The sequence below is a fragment of the Magallana gigas genome, chromosome 5, assembly GCF_963853765.1.
Source record: "Magallana gigas chromosome 5, xbMagGiga1.1, whole genome shotgun sequence".
Classification (NCBI taxonomy): Eukaryota; Metazoa; Mollusca; class Bivalvia; order Ostreida; family Ostreidae; genus Magallana; species Magallana gigas.
In genome coordinates, this window is record NC_088857.1 from 29469466 (window position 1) to 29485520 (window position 16055).

A 16055-nucleotide genomic window follows, 5' to 3' on the forward strand; every position below is an offset into this window, starting at 1 on the left:
TGAAGTAAGAAACATGTTTTATATATATTTATCACCATATTATGTACAATCAAAGAAAAATTCTTAATCAATTACTCCACTGATGATTTTAATGGCAATTATAAGAATGATGAACACATCAATACTTTCGAATAAGAGACTTCAAACTTCTACTACATGCTTGTAACCAACCTCGATGTTTCTGATATTTATTATAATAATTAGTTAATCACAGTGTCTTTATGTGTCTCACAATTTCTTACAGTACCATTCCAAAACTTTCTTTCATGTTTTCCTATAGGTACACTCACCAAAGGCTTGCAATATTATCATTTTCCCACTCTCTAAATATAACAAGTTTTTTTTCTAAAAACACTTGCTATCATACAATGCATTTCGGAAGTACCAGCCAAGCACAACAACAAAATTTTCCTTTCACACTCCACTGAACTTGCTTTCACTTTCGCTTTGACTTGGCTGCTGGCCTGTTGAAGACCTGTTTCATTCCACCTCCCTTGGTCATGTGGGTCTTGAGATTCTGGGCGGTGTCTGCTATCCAGGGCGAGTCAAACTGGGTGGTGTCCTGGTCCACCAAGTGGGTGTATTTGGTGCGCCCAGATCGTCCAAAGTTCTTGACCTGAAAAAACAAATGATTCAACTCAGTTGAAATCATATTATTTTATGCAGTTTTATTTCTTTCATGGGAAAGGTCTGCCTTCATGCTACATGTATATCAAATAACAGCATGCCCAATATATTTTTTATAATTCTTCAAAACAATCTACAGAATTACAAAGTATTTAAAACTCAAAAAAGTCCATTGTAGAAATTATTTTTACAGAGAGCAAAAGCTGCAAAGATTTTTCCACAAAAAATTGAAAAAAAAACCCAAATGCAAATCCTACAGATGGAAATCCTATGAAGGTACTTGAATGTTCAACAAGTGAAATACCTAAGGAAAGATGGAGATTTTGTATTTATACCAGAACTAAGTCTAAATACTACTCTAATCACCTGCATGACTTTGGGAAGAATTGTTTTATCAAAATGATCCTCAAGTGTAGGTGATGAGAAGTCCTGTTTGTACATATTGTCTTCATCGTTTTGCTGCGAAAGAAAAGTAGATTTGATTTGAACATAATATTATACAAGCTGATGTAAAAAGTAAGTTTCCAAAAATCAGATAAAAAAAGATTCAATTAAAATGTATTTATCATTTATTATTAAATTTCTTCACATTAATCTTCATGTCCCAAGTTCATGTCATTATCTTTCATGAATTTCAAATATACATGTACTGCAAAAATGACTGTTTTTATTAACTAAAAGTTTGGTCCTTTGCTATGGCTTTACTACCAAACTTACCACAAAGAAGGCACCTCTGTGATAATACTTCTGTAGAAACTTGTATTTGCCTTTGGGGGCTTTGTTTGTGACAAGTTTGGGATTCTGTGCAAACTCCTGTCGTCTCTCTGCCTCACTCATGTTTCGCACTCTCTCTATCTCCATCTTATCTTTTTCAATGCTATAAAGTTGGGTAATTTATTTTTTAAATGAATTTTCAAAATACATAAACATTAGGAAGATAAGAACATGTATTGTTTAAACATGCATATAACAAATACACATGTAACTTCACTATGAGCACAAATAAGTTTCCCACATGAAAATCCCAAATTGTTCATAAATATTTCTTGTTCAAAAAATTTCTTCAACAAATGTATTATGACTTATGAACTGACCAAGAATCAACAATGTATATCATAATTTTTTATAATCCATTCTCACTTATCTTAACCTTATTAACCAGTATATTAGAATGGCCTACTTTTCGCGCTCCTCCTTGTCTCTCTTTAGTCGCCTCAGCTCTCGGACTTTCCACGCCTCGTACTCTTCTTCGTCGTTTTCATCACCAGAGTCCAGAGCATCACAGGCATCCTCCACAGTTTTCTCCTCTTCAACTGCCTTGCGAGCATCATCTTTGATAATCTACAAACAGAAATACTGATGAAGAATGTTTGTAAAGTATAAACAGCGAAAATTGTAGATGTACAAGGGACTGGAGTTCTGGTGCAAAATACTGGTACATGTACATCAAAAATTCAGATCCTTCAAGTATAAAAAAAATGGCTTTTTTGTCTAGTAGTCATTATCTGTAAAATAAATACAGCTGTATGTCTTCCAAAAATACTTTTTGTGGTTATTCAAGGTGGGTACCTTTAATGTGTGGGACCTTCTTTCCTCTGCTATTTTCTTCGCCTCAATTTCCATTTCTCGTTTCTTTTCTTCTTCTTTTTCCTTCTCCTGAATGGTGATTCTGTCTCGTCTGATAAATACACCAGCACCATACAGATAATAGAGCATCTTAGGAGACCAATATGAACTACTCGGTCAAGTAACACAATAGATTTATTTAGCCTGGTGATTTTAGAATAGAATCTAACAATCTTACATGTACAGTATAACATGTACAGTATAACTGTTCATAAGAAATTTTCTACATAGATTTTATCAATGAATAAATTATATCTGAAAACTTTTTGTTTTAAGTTTACAGTCAAATGGTAAATGATGCATGTTTTGGGGGGGGGGGGGTTTACAGTCGAATGGTAAATACAACATACTCCACATGTCTGCAAGTAGTTTTCTTAGTATTCATTTAAATACATCTCCTTTAGTTCCCTATTATCTTTAAGTTTAAGTTTTAGGAATGCACAGCGGAATACTCAATGAACTTACTTCCTGACAAACACAGGTTTTAGTCTGGGACCAGTTTCTTCCTCAGAATCAGAATATTCTTCATATTCAGAGGATTCCTCCTCACTCTCCCCCTCCACCTTTTCTTCCTCCACTTCTAAAACTTCCTGTAAAATACAAATAAGTTAATGCTTATCAGTTCTGCCATCAGTTAACTCCAAACAGGATTATCAATTCAACACATATATGTATATATGTATCACTACAGATATTTACATTATTATTAAATATATTAAAATTAAAAATTAAATGCAGAAATCCATCCTTATTCAATATCATAAAATGATCTCTCTCTCTCTCTCTCTCTCTCTCTCTCTCTCTCTCTCTCTCTCTCTCATCCTCCTCCATCCCATTGATACAACAGCAAATTCTGAACCTTGTTCCTCATAAGATGAATGTTTATGCTTATTTCTAAACATTATCCTACGTGAACGAAACAAAGATTATATACAAATATTTCATTTACAAACCTCCTCCTCCTCTTGTCTCTGTTGCATTCGCTGGCGAAGGAGAAGTCTTCTTCTTTCAATTTCCTAAATATACAAAATATCTCTATAAACAACTTACTTCTTGTGAAAAACATGCATGCAATAACGAACTGGAGCAAACATTTATTTTATTCAGGCATTATTACAATCAACATAATCATTGTACCTCTTCATCCAACTCCTCTTCCTCTTCACTGCTTTCTTCCTCTTCTCCAAATCTCTTCCTGTGTCGTTCATCTTCAGAATCGGATTTCTCCTGAATAAGTTCTGGTTCCACTACCTCCCTTCTGTGCCTTGCAATCCTATAACCAAAATAAATAATTTTTAAGGTTGTGGGCTCATTTTTCTCTCTCTCTCAAAAATTCATATCAAATCAAAGACTTCCACTTTCTGCTCTTGTCAACAAGCATTACCGTACATATGATAAAGCTTAAATATCATAGCAATTGTAAAGTGATTTTGATTTTGGATATATTTTGATAAACAAATCTGATTTTAATATTAAAATAAATGTATTTCACTTTTTCATGAAAAAATGTTCAATTCAGAAAAACACAAAAAAGTAAAGTGTTTAAACCATATCACAACATTATCAAATTAACTATAGAAGGTACCTGTCATCGTCATCACTATCATAACCAACATCTCCGCGGTTTTGTAATCGCCTGAGTCGTCGGTCTTGTGTGTCCAAAGGAATCTCTTCTTCCTCTGGTGCGCTGTCTTCATTAGCCTGTTGCTGCTTCTTCTTTCTGTTGAACTCAAATTCCTCATCACTTTCTTCACCTCCACTGCTGTCTGGTGCAAAATCTGGTCTACAAATTCCAATGTATTTTATGATTAATACAATGACTGGAAACATTTTATAAGCCATTGAAATTCATGAATGAAGGGGAACATGAATAGTGCTCTCATTCTGTGTTATGATAATCCGATCGTTACAACAGAAATCAAGATTTTATATGACACTGAAAGATGAAAGGGGGAATAATGCATATTCATTAATACATGTTACATAATGTCAGCTTTTAATTTTGATACTATAATAAAACTGTTATAAATTGCAATCTACTTAAAAAAATTGCATACATTTACATATTCACTTTCTAAAACATGTTGGAATAGTCTATATTGTCAAAAACCAATGTTTCTTTTTCACAATCAAATTCATAGAGTGATTTAGTATACATAAGTTTTCATAAATTTTACCGTTTTCCTGTTACGTATCTGTTAACCTTCACTTTCTGCATAACAACCTCCCCTGAAATGTAAGTTTTTTATTACTAAACAGAAGAAATAAACATCTTTTTCAGATAGTAGTAAATGCACGATACATAAATCAAATCTATGGTAGAATAAATGTTAAGAAATCTAGTAGTCACCACATTGCTGCAAGATATTCAAATTCTGCTGGAGATATTTCGTAGTTCTGAGATATCAAAAGCATTAATTACCTTTCTCATTTTTCATGGGGATGGCACCTGCCGTGGACTGAATGGGAACGTTTGGAAATGCTTTCGACATGTTTATTACCGAATTCTGTACTCCAAATAAGTCAGTAACACTGATCAAAGAGAAGATGTTGCTGATCTACGTTTATCAGAAGAGATCACTACATCACATTGTCAATTTGAGATACAGATTGTTCACTCAGAAGCACAAAACTTTCGTTTACCAGTGCCAAACACGAGCTTATCGTAAACACTTCTTTCCCCCTTTATAACAAACGCTTGACTGATGATCGCTCTTTAATATTCTAAAATAAAAACCACTTCATAAGAAAATATTTATCCGGATACGCTCACCACCAAAAAAAAAAAAAGAAATAAAAAATAAAACAAACAAATTATATAAAATAATAATGAACTAAAATAACAAAAAATCTATTAGGAATAAAATATTAAGGATGACGTTTACTCAGAATGAAAAAAAAATCCACTGATGATAATGAAAAACCATCTATTGTGTGTTATAGACCTTTGCTTGTATTGTTATTTTTCACTTTCAGAAAAGTAGGTCAATGACCTACTTTTTGAGTTAATGGCCATTGAATATTTATTGAAAATTCAAGAAAAATCCCATAAAATTTTACACTACGATTGAGATTTTCTTAATTATAAAAATATTACAAATAATTAAACACTTTAAAAAATAAGTTACAGTTTACGAATGGTAATGGCACTAAATAAGTACACAACATTAAGATTTCAGCATCAATTTTTAAAAATAATTCAGTCCGAATTTCCTCTATCTGTTTTCAAATCCCTACCCATTTTTGATTCAATTTTACAAAAAATTGAATGATGATAATACAAAAACATTTATGATATTGAACTACTTATATTGACCTTATTCTGTTGGCATAAGATTTATATGAGGTCAATGATCAAAATTTTGAGATATGATGTCTTTTAATGTTTTTAAGCATTTTTCAATTTTATTATTATTCGGGCCATAAGATTATTTTAATGAATAAGTGAGGTAAAACCAACGGAAAATATGCAAAATTACGTAGACTTAAATATAAAATCCTAACTTTTAATATTAGACTACTGCCAAAAAACTTTTAGCAGAAAACAAAATCTGTAAAATTTAGTCCGAATTTCCTCTGTTTGGCTAAAAGTCAATTTTTGTTTGAGCATAATTCCATAATTAAGTAAAACTATTGAATGTTTTGTCAATAATAATTCATTTCATAAATACTTTTTGTGTTTAGAACAAATTTTACTCATTATATTGAACTTTTTAACAATCGGAATTTGAGAACTCAAACCCTGAGTAAATAACACCCTTAAGGCCGATTTAGCAAAGATCGAAATTAAACTGATAATATTCTAATTTAACTAGGAAATTATAATTACAATGCACGCTGTGTTTTAAATGAGACAACTTAATTAATTTATAAGCAGTTGTGCCGTGCACTTCAGCTTCACTTCTTTTCATTGTGCTCATAATTGTTGCCTTGTGTACTATCCTAATCTTTCTTCTCTTTTTTTTTAACGCACAGAACAAAAGCGATATTTTTTCTAAAGTCCAAAAAGTTCGTGGACAATCGCGTTTTTGTCATTCTAAATGGGTTTACATATACAAATTGTATATCAAAATCTTTGTCATAAAATTTCAAAAGAAACCTAAGTGTTTTTTTAATGTTTCCCATAGAAATAAACTAAAATTTTCATTTATCAAAGGATTGCGGAATGTATACACGACCTAGCGTAAAAATTGTCCAAACTTTGTAATTGAGTTTTTAGATATCAATATTTACAATCTTTATAAAACATTTCAAAACTTCATAATCTTCTATTATGATGTAGTCTGTATGGTGTAAGTCATTTTCGCACGTCGTATGAAGCTATTTTCAAACTAGCAGAGGACTTTTAAAAGATATTACGACAAGAACATGTCTTTAAAAACGCATGAAAAAGCGACATCATCTGACGGCACGGAACAGCGCTTCATCATAAAATTGTATCAACTGGGGTAAACACCGATAGAAACAAAACAAACGATTAAGAAAACAGGAAAACCATCGAATTAGTTCTAGTTTACTTATCCACAATTAAGTGGCACAGGCGATATTTTGATGGAGTATGCTATTGTACCCTCTGACCAAACGGTAAATGCGGCATATTACTCTCAGGTGAGCCCCAGGACTACGACGTTAAAGATACGTCGTTATAAGCCAACGTCAGACTGGACCGTGCCGCCTGTATAGGCATTGTATATATAATGATAACTCCAATACAAAAATGTACATTGCTCTGATTTTTATGCATATACATGTACAATAGTATACTCTGTATTAAAATATTATAATGCTCTCGTGATAATGGCGCCGTTATTTGGAATAAAATTACATGTGTCCACGAACTTTTTGGACAACCCTCGTATATAATCGAAATATAATGCAAGAATTATTACAACAGAAAAAAACCCCTATTGACTCTTGTTTGAAAATTAACAGTCTTGGTAGATTTTTATAATTCATCACAGAAAGGAGTGGATGGAATAACATCTAGATATCATGAACTCTGGAATATATGTTTCTCTCTGCTTCATTTAGTGGACAATCAGTAAGAAAGAGATACAAATCTTTTACACTGTTTATATTTTTAATAACACGTTCTTTTATTAATTAAACTTGTATTCGTTCTTGGTATTTATATGCTAAACTACAATAAAAATATTCAAGACTCAGTTGAGTACTAGTGTGTGCTGTGTGTTCGACTGAACTACGTTAAAACGTTACTTTAAATATGCGGCATCACTGATTGGTCAATGGTTTGTAAAATCAAGTGTGTCGAACCTTCGTGATTTCAAAATATTCATTGGGTTGTTTTTTTATTTAGATCAAGTTGCTTAAAAACAGAACCTTCCTAATAAACGAAAATGGACTTTTCCGTTTTTGTTTCTATTCCATTTATTCCTTTATTGAACGATTTATTCCTTTATTGAACGATAATTGCCAATTGATGATTAATGAGAAAATATAACATTTTAACAAAGTACTTTCCTTAAAAAAAATTATGCAGCGTGACCATTTCTTTTGAAACTAGATATGTAAAATGAAGGGCATGCGTCGAACCTTCATGATTTCAAAATAGTCTCTCTTTTTTTAAATAGATCGAGTTGCTTAAAAACAAAACCTTACTAATAAACAAAATTGGATTTTCCTTTTTGAGGTTTTTTTTCATTGCGCTTGCATGAGTGGTGTCCAACGTCATTGATCTGAGACATCGGCTAAATCAGCATCCGATTCATTGGTATTTTTTCCGTATAATTGTCACAGGGTCGTGTGTGAATAAATAACGCTGAATCCCTGGTACTGATTTCAGCTTTACACTGGTTCTTTATTTCGAGGATTATATTTAATAAATAAAACCAGATATCCAGAACTATGAGTTTACAAAATATATGAAATATCTTGTACAGGTAAGGTAAAGGTCCACTTCACTGTTTCTATCATGAAGATTGAAGGTGGGATTGGGGAATTGGCGGGATTTACGCTATTTATACTGAGTTTATAGTAAAGTCATGCATATTAATGAATTTAGTCGTAAATTTCTATTGGTCAGCGGTAGTATAGTAGTAACGTGGTCAACATACACCCGTAAACAAAATCCTCACGTGACTAACCAAAACGCATTCATACATTCACTAATTCACTCGCATACACGCTCGATTGGCAATGCGGCGTGCCAAATATAAATACGCAAAATATAAAACTTTTAAATAACAACTGCAACATAATTATAAACAAACTAAATCTTAATATGTTATGAATCTCAGCTCGCTATATTTATTGGTTTCATCGTTGGATTAAATCATCGATCCAAAATTATTATTGGTGAATCATGTTATTTTTTTTCGTTTTACCACACACGAACAAAACAAAAACAACTGTTTCATGGTTTTTTTTTTTAAACAATCATTTTCGAATCGGTGGATAATAGGTTCATGTTCAATTCATCTTTAAGAAAGAGGAGCCATGAGCGGATCCAGAATTTTTTTCCGTGGGGGTGGGGGGGGGGGGGGGTTGAGGGATAATATTGTTTTCCACCCCGATCTAGATCCGCACATGAGGCCTATCACTTTCTTGTAATTTAAGACCTGTTTCATGCTTATAAATGTATTATGAAGCTTATTTAATAGGGTTTCAGTCTGGTAAAATCTAAAAAAAAATAAAAAAATATGAATATGGTCAAGAGAAAATATTCTAACGACTGCATGTCTTAACGATAGATCATTTCAAGCAGTGATCATTCTGTCTGCTGTTCCTCCGAGGTCAATCAGCACTTTAAATTTTCATTGATTAATCTCACTTGTTTGTTCATCAACTTTATTAAATTTGTTTGTTCATCAACTTTATTCATTAATTGCTTAGTTTTTATGGAAAAAAATTTGTAAAAGAAAGAGAGAATGATGTTTATGATTCTGAAATATTATTTGAATTCAAAATAAAACAAGTGAAAAGCCGTCAATGTGACAGCAAACCGGGTTTTCATTTAGGTGAACTGTATCCATAACCCATGTCAACCCGTTTCCAGTTAAATGGAGTACCTATATGCAATATTTTGCCAAAAAATGACTAAGTTCAAAAGCTGGTATTTTTTTCATAAATTATCGGAAATCAAAATCCTAGCAATATGCATATATGCACACCTCTGATATATGTACAATTGATCTGCAAAAGAACAACTTCCTTTGTTGAAAACTGTAGGCGGAGTTATCCGTACAATGAGGGAACCCTATATGCAATATTTTGCCAAAAAATGACTAAGTTCAAAAGCTGGTAATTTTTTCATTAATGATCAGAAATCAAAATCCTAGCAATATGCATATACGCACACCTCTGATATATGTACAATTGATCTGCAAAAGAACAACTTCCTATCTTGAAAACTGTAGGAGTTATCCGTACAATGAGGGAACCCTATATGCAATATTTTGCCAAAAAATGACTAAGTTCAAAAGCTGGTATTTTTTATCATAAATTATCGGAAATCAAAATCCTAGCAATATGCACATCCCTGTTATGTGCAATTGATCTGCAAAAGAACAACTTCCTATCTTAGGAACTGTAGGAGGAGTTATCCGTACAATGAGGGTACCCTATATGCAATATTTTGCCGAAAAATGACAAAGTTCAAAAGCTGGTATTTTTTTCAAAAATTATCAGAAATCAAAATCCTAGCAATATGCACACCTCTGTTATGTGCAATTGATCTGCAAAAGAACAACTTCCTATCTTAGGAACTGTATGAGGAGTTATTCGTACAATCAGGGTACCCTATATGCAATATTTTGCCAAAAAATGACTAAGTTCAAAAGCTAGGTTTTTTTCCAAAAATTATCGGAAATCAAAATCCTAGCAATATGCACACCTCTGATATATGTACAATTGATCTGCAAAAGAACAACTTCCTATCTTGAAAACTGTAGGAGGAGTTATCCGTACAATGAGGGTACCCTATATGAAATATTTTGCCCAAAAATGACTAAGTTCAAAAGCTGGTTTTTTTCCATAAATTATCGGAAATCAAAATCCTAGCAATATGCACACCTCTTATATACCGGTATGTACAATTGATCTGCAAAAGAACAACTTCTTATGTTGAAAACTGTAGGAGGAGTTATCCGTACAACGAGGGTACCTTATATGCAATATTTTGCCAAAAAATTACTAAGTTCAAAAGCTGTTCTTTTATTCCAAAAATTATCGGAAATCAAAATCCTAGCAATATGCACACCTCTGATATATGTACAATTGATCTGCAAAAGAACAACTTCCTATCTTGAAAACTGTAGGAAGAGTTATCCGTACAATGAGGGTACCCTTTTGGCAGCCGCCCGCCCACCTGCCCGCCATTTTCACCATTTAACCCGGTTAAAAATAAGTATACACATTTTATTAAAATTTTGTTTATTTGTTTTATTTTTTTCATAGTTACATGTACATGTACATTACAACACTCTTCAAAGCACAACTTTGTTGCTCCTATACATTACATGAACACTATTCATGATGACATCAATTTTACTTTATACCAGTCCTGTATGTGACCTTGCTAGCATTACATGTGTACTTCTTATGATATATTGAATAAGAGATACTTTCTACATAAAAAATCATCATTTTTCAATAGTTGTTCAAAAATTAATTGAAGTTGTGCCTAGTACTGCTTTCAATTTTTGAATTGCATGAAATAACTTTTTCTGTCAAGGTATTACAAATTTACAACATTGACCATTTTTCTTCAATACTTTGCTTAACATATACATCCATGTACAAAGAAAATGCATTACCGGTAGAACATCTTTGAAATTTTTGCAGCTTATAATTTGTTTCATTTTGATCGATATTCTACTCAATATGAGAAGATAAAATACATTGTTTCCTTTCCCATTCAAACCCTTTTCAATACAAAATGTCTATGGTAAAATTATTGACTTGCTCGCTCATTCCAAAACATTTATTCTGGCGTAATCAGAATATTAAAGGAATGTTCTATAATTGTTCTCTCTGGCTGTATCTCTAAAGTCTCCAAAGACAAACATTTCACTTCAGTTTCCCTTCAATCTGCCGTTTGATGGTTTCCCTTTCCTTGATGGCTTTCCAAGCAGAATCCCTTTCCTTCTTGGTGGGAGTTTTCTTTTTCTGTCTGGTTGCTTGGATTTTTCTGTAAGCTTCCAAAACCTGCATAAAGTACAGTGTGTAAATGCATCAAAGTAGTTTTGAGCTACATCTTTACCATGAAGTATGTAATGTTACCACTAATTTCATAAATATATTATACTGTACTGCACTGAATGAATTGCAGATATTTTAAGATAAATTTACCAAAAAAATCCATTTAAGGACACACGAGACATTCCTCAATTTTATATAATTTTCTTTGATATATTATTTATTAATTATCATTTAAACCTGTTAATTCCCAAAAATTCAGGGTACATTTCCAAGCTCTTCGAGCTAAAATATTTAGAATTTTCCTTAAAATAGCATGCAAAATGCATTTGAATGCTTAAAAAAAAATTGTATTATATATTTTCAATTGAGCACTTTATATCTAAATAAAGAAAGTATCAAATAACATAAGAATATAATTTTGGAGTTACCTAATGGAAATCTTCACATTGTGGAGATAGGAAATAATAGTAAAAATGGAAGATAGGTCGCGTCTGATCTTAAAGTATGGTCTACCAGTATTTCAGGGATAAGTAAAATCATTTTCTACTTCAGTATCTCTAACTTAGTGGGTGTAGATCTTACCTCAGCATCTGCAGTTGCGAGCTTCTTCTTCAGTTCCTGTTTCTTCATTTCCTCCCTCGCCTTGTCTAGCAGTGTTTTAGTGACAGAGACGACGTAGTTACTGACAGCCTTCAACTCCTGCTGTTTCTGTCGAAGTTCTGACAGAATCTCGTCATCGGGGTTATCATCCACTTTATCTTCACAATCCAGTATACCTGTAAATACATCAATAAGATTAGTATATGTGCACCCTGAGAATATCTATATCAAATAATTAATTTACTCTCTTAAACATTTCTGGTATAAAGGTAGTTATGCATTGTCTGTGTTGTTGTTTTTTTTTCTTCGAATGTTATCAATTTCATGTATTTCAAAAAAACTCTATTAGTCTCTGGCCTATTCAGTGTTATGTAGCAAATAAAAAAACCAGACTTTACTTTTTCGCTGACTCCATTGATAAACTAATGCTGCATTTCAACTGACTAATTCAGCATTCTATACATAGCAGTGTTTGACAATTAAGTAGAGCTTAAGGATTTTTCAAGTTTGTTTCATGATAATCTCACCTTGTTCCTCCAGTTCCTTTCTAATTCGCTTTTCCAAATGTGCTGGATTACCAATGTTCAGCTGTTTCGCCAACACTCTGGGAGAAATGGCTGGAGCTTCATCTGGGGACTCTGCAAATTTTGAAATTCTTCATTCACTTATTCATTAACTTCTTATTCACTCATCGTACTTCTGTAATAATAATTAAGCTTTATTCACTTTCCTTCTTTAATAATTAAATTCCAAATAAGATGTGATTTGTATCGTTAATTTTTCAAATCTACTAAAAACTTTTTCTAAATATTTTGCTTCCATATTCAATTTAATATTCATAGCTTTGATTTCATTATATGCATGATACCTTTTCCTCCAGTGATCTCATTCATAGTGTCATCCATTGGCGTCATTATATTTTCCTCAATCAGAGCCGATACTAATCTCTGGGTCAGCGGTCCAAATGGTGATTCCTCCATATTGCTTACAATCAAGAAATAAAATACAATGCATAAATAATGCAGTAAAAGTACAATATTAGTTGTTTTTTTTTGTTCATGCATATACATTGAATGTACTTATTTTTTATACATGCACATCTTCATTACATGAAATTTTAAAAGAACAACAATACAGGAATGTATGAAATCCCTTTCTAAGATGGTCCATTTACCTCTGTTCTGCCTTCTTCAGTAGGGTTGTGGCATCATTGGAATTACTCATGCTATTGTTATTGTTGTTGTACTGGCTCCTTCTTTTTTCATTCATCTTAGAACCTGTTGATGTGAAAAACAGGAAAACATTCAAAAGTCAGGATCCAGACATACCTCTACATTACAGATACAATTTCTTTTTAGATCAATAACAATCAATAATTTTTTCTAGAATTTTACCTTCTCTCTGCTCTTCTATGAGATCTTCTTCTGCCCATTTTTCCGCATAATGCTTTCCAAGGGGAGGAACTCTGAAGTAGTCAGCCTCCTCGTCGTGAGTGGTCAGGATGTCTTCTAGGACTTTTACATCCTCATTTGTAATGTCTGCACAATATGGCTCAACTGATGCCCAGAACCTATTGACTGCATCATTCTTTGGTAAGCGGGGCAAGTCTAAAGGCGAGTCTGCAGAGAAGTCCAACTCTTGGGCCTTTGTCTAAAAAATAAAGGACAGAAGCTACATGAGTTCATAACATATTCCCATTAAGTACCAGTACAATCTATTTTATTGTTTTAAAAAAGTCTTATAGTAGCCCTACATCTTGTATAATTATGTCACCTCATGAGGTGTCTCTTATCTCAAATACAAATTGTATGTGCAAACAAAACAATCCAGAAACTGCCTCTGAGCAATGCACTCACCTGAGCAATTTTACTTTTGGGTCTACCAGGACCAGGGGGTGTTGGATGAGATCCTTTACCACTCTCAGAGCCCTTGAACTTCTTGTTCGGTTTGTCCTCAATCACTTTGCCTCTTTTTCCAGAGACGGGGGTATCAGGCTACAAAAATAACAGTATCTTAACAATGGTTTTTACCTATTTCTTATATTATTCATCAGATTAAATCTTTTTGACAATTTTTTGCTACTTGAATAAAGAGTTTGTATTTGTTAATTCAATGGATTTGTAATGTTGATTCACACCTTGTTTGATTTAAACCCTTTGATATCTTTCTTGTCTGCCCAATTCACAAGAATTTGTTTCTCATTTTCCAGCTGTTTAAGTCTAAGACCAGCCGCTGCTAACAATGTTTCCAGATCAGTCTGAATAGCATCCAACTCTTCAATACCGATACCATCTTCCTCAGAGCGTGAGAGAACTGCAAAAGAGAAATGTTTCACAATTAACAAATATGTATCCATCTATGTAACAATGAAAGTTTTTACTTGGTATTGAATACATTCAAAACATATATGCATTAACTATGAAAGGATACATCTATGTGACGTTCTTGCCTTTTAGTCTCTGTGTGAATCAAATAAGCAGCAAGAGAATTAAAAGATGCGCCTCTAGTCTTAATTTTTTAATTATCTTAAAAAATATATACTTCTTTAGTCAAGATTCATCAGCCTACAAACTACTAATAACCCTTGCACTTACTATTGGTGTACTTTTGGCATTGTGTCACATGGTCCACTGGTTCAAGATCGGGAAACTGCAATGGACAGTCTTTATCGTTTGCAGTTTTACCCTTTCCCTTCATCTTGGATTGCAAAACACAAGCAATGTAAAGAATTAAACGCGATATTCAGCGCATTTTTGGTTGTTCGCCTTTTTTTGATGCAAAAAACACCATATAAGTCTTCATCAAGATAAAGGTAATGCCATTAATTCATATTTAGATTCCTAGTCCCAGTTTACAGACTTGGCTTATTGTTTTTATTCATTGAGCATGTTGAGGTCATGCACACGTTTCTTAGTACGTAACAAAAGCATTAGCCCTTTAAACGTTTCTCTAACACAGATTAATATGGAACGCCATGGCTGCCTTATGTTAGATGATTTTATTATATGCTGTGGGTCTATTATTATATGCTGTGGTTCTATAATTATATGCTGTGGGTCTATAATTATATGCTGTGGGTCTATTATTATATGCTGTGGGTCTATTATTATATGCTGTGGTTCAATAATTATATGCTGTGGGTCTATTATTATATGCTGTGGTTTTATAATTATATGCTGTGGTTCTATAATTATATGCTGTGGTTCTATAATTATATGCTGTGGGTCTATTATTATATGCTGTGGGTTCAATTATATGCTGTGGGTTCATAATTATATGCTGTGGGTCTATTATTATATGCTGTGGGTCTATTATTATATGCTGTGGGTTCATAATTATATGCTGTGGTTTCATTATTATATGCTGTGGTTTCATAATTATATGATGTGGGTTCATTATTATATGCTGTGGTTTCATTATTATATGCTGTGGTTTCATAATTATATGCTGTGGTTTCATTATTATATGCTGTGGTTTCATTATTATATGCTGTGGGTTCATAATTATATGCTGTGGGTTCATTATTATATGCTGTGGGTTCATAATTATATGCTGTGGGTTCATAATTATATATGCTGTCGTTTATTCGAAACTAGCTATTCGAATTCGGATTTCTCGTTTTGGAGTTTACATTTACAAGCACTTTCAGCTGACACCAAGGACAATGGTCGTGTGACCTTGACTGAGACCCATATGCTAAAACTTGCTTTTCAGAACTTTGTTGTCACCGGGCGCATAGTGTTTCACAAACACATCTTGTTTCAATTTATCAATATTATACTTTCAGACAAAGCAGAAAATCTGTTTGTGTTTTAAATCTTTTATACAATAAAAAATGATTAAAATACTGAGTATGCAAAATTGATTTCTTGTTTTATTTACTATTATCAACTATAATAATTTAAGCTTTACTATTAATCGTTGATGTTTTAAAAAATTCTTTAAAGGGAGTGTGCTATTAAAAATCAAGTACAAGCTTGAGAATCTATACTGTCATTTGAGATCTTTTAAAACATCAACGATTAATAGTAAAGCTTAAATTA

The 16055-nt window shown here is 32.6% G+C and overlaps 2 protein-coding genes across 2 annotated transcripts; both read right to left on the reverse strand.

Moving 5' to 3' along the window:
• On the reverse strand, nt 1–4957 carry LOC136275442 (microfibrillar-associated protein 1-like). The gene is made up of 11 exons (XM_066084683.1): nt 4676–4957; nt 4431–4482; nt 3839–4036; nt 3391–3526; nt 3207–3269; nt 2719–2843; nt 2197–2305; nt 1808–1968; nt 1345–1504; nt 994–1086; nt 1–616 (listed from the first exon to the last, which is right to left on the reverse strand). The coding sequence occupies exons 1-11, from the start codon at nt 4743–4745 to the stop codon at nt 437–439; spliced, it is 1347 nt and encodes a 448-aa protein (XP_065940755.1). The 5' UTR covers nt 4746–4957; the 3' UTR covers nt 1–436.
• A 6178-nt stretch (nt 4958–11135) lies between these two features.
• Nucleotides 11136–14865, reverse strand: LOC136275436 (transcriptional adapter 3-B-like). Its single transcript, XM_066084643.1, has 9 exons — nt 14607–14865; nt 14150–14325; nt 13869–14006; nt 13407–13662; nt 13187–13289; nt 12881–12996; nt 12540–12650; nt 11995–12188; nt 11136–11418 (listed from the first exon to the last, which is right to left on the reverse strand). Exons 1-9 carry the CDS (start codon nt 14707–14709, stop codon nt 11281–11283), a joined length of 1335 nt encoding a protein of 444 aa, XP_065940715.1. The 5' UTR covers nt 14710–14865; the 3' UTR covers nt 11136–11280.
• Between the last annotated feature and the right edge of the window lie 1190 nt (nt 14866–16055).

Coding starts and splice junctions, on each gene's coding strand:
- LOC136275442 (XM_066084683.1), bottom strand. CDS start 4,745: ATGTCGAAAGCATTTCCAAACGTTCCCATTCAGTCCACGGCAGGTGCC. Junction 2,844..3,206: donor AGAGACAAGAGGAGGAGGAG/GTTTGTAAATGA, acceptor TGTATTTTACAG/GAAGTTTTAGAAGTGGAGGA. Junction 1,505..1,807: donor GACAAGGAGGAGCGCGAAAA/GTAGGCCATTCT, acceptor CCAACTTTATAG/CATTGAAAAAGATAAGATGG.
- LOC136275436 (XM_066084643.1), bottom strand. CDS start 14,709: ATGAAGGGAAAGGGTAAAACTGCAAACGATAAAGACTGTCCATTGCAG. Junction 14,326..14,606: donor ATGCCAAAAGTACACCAATA/GTAAGTGCAAGG, acceptor TCTCTTTTGCAG/TTCTCTCACGCTCTGAGGAA. Junction 11,419..11,994: donor TCGCAACTGCAGATGCTGAG/GTAAGATCTACA, acceptor TACTTTATGCAG/GTTTTGGAAGCTTACAGAAA.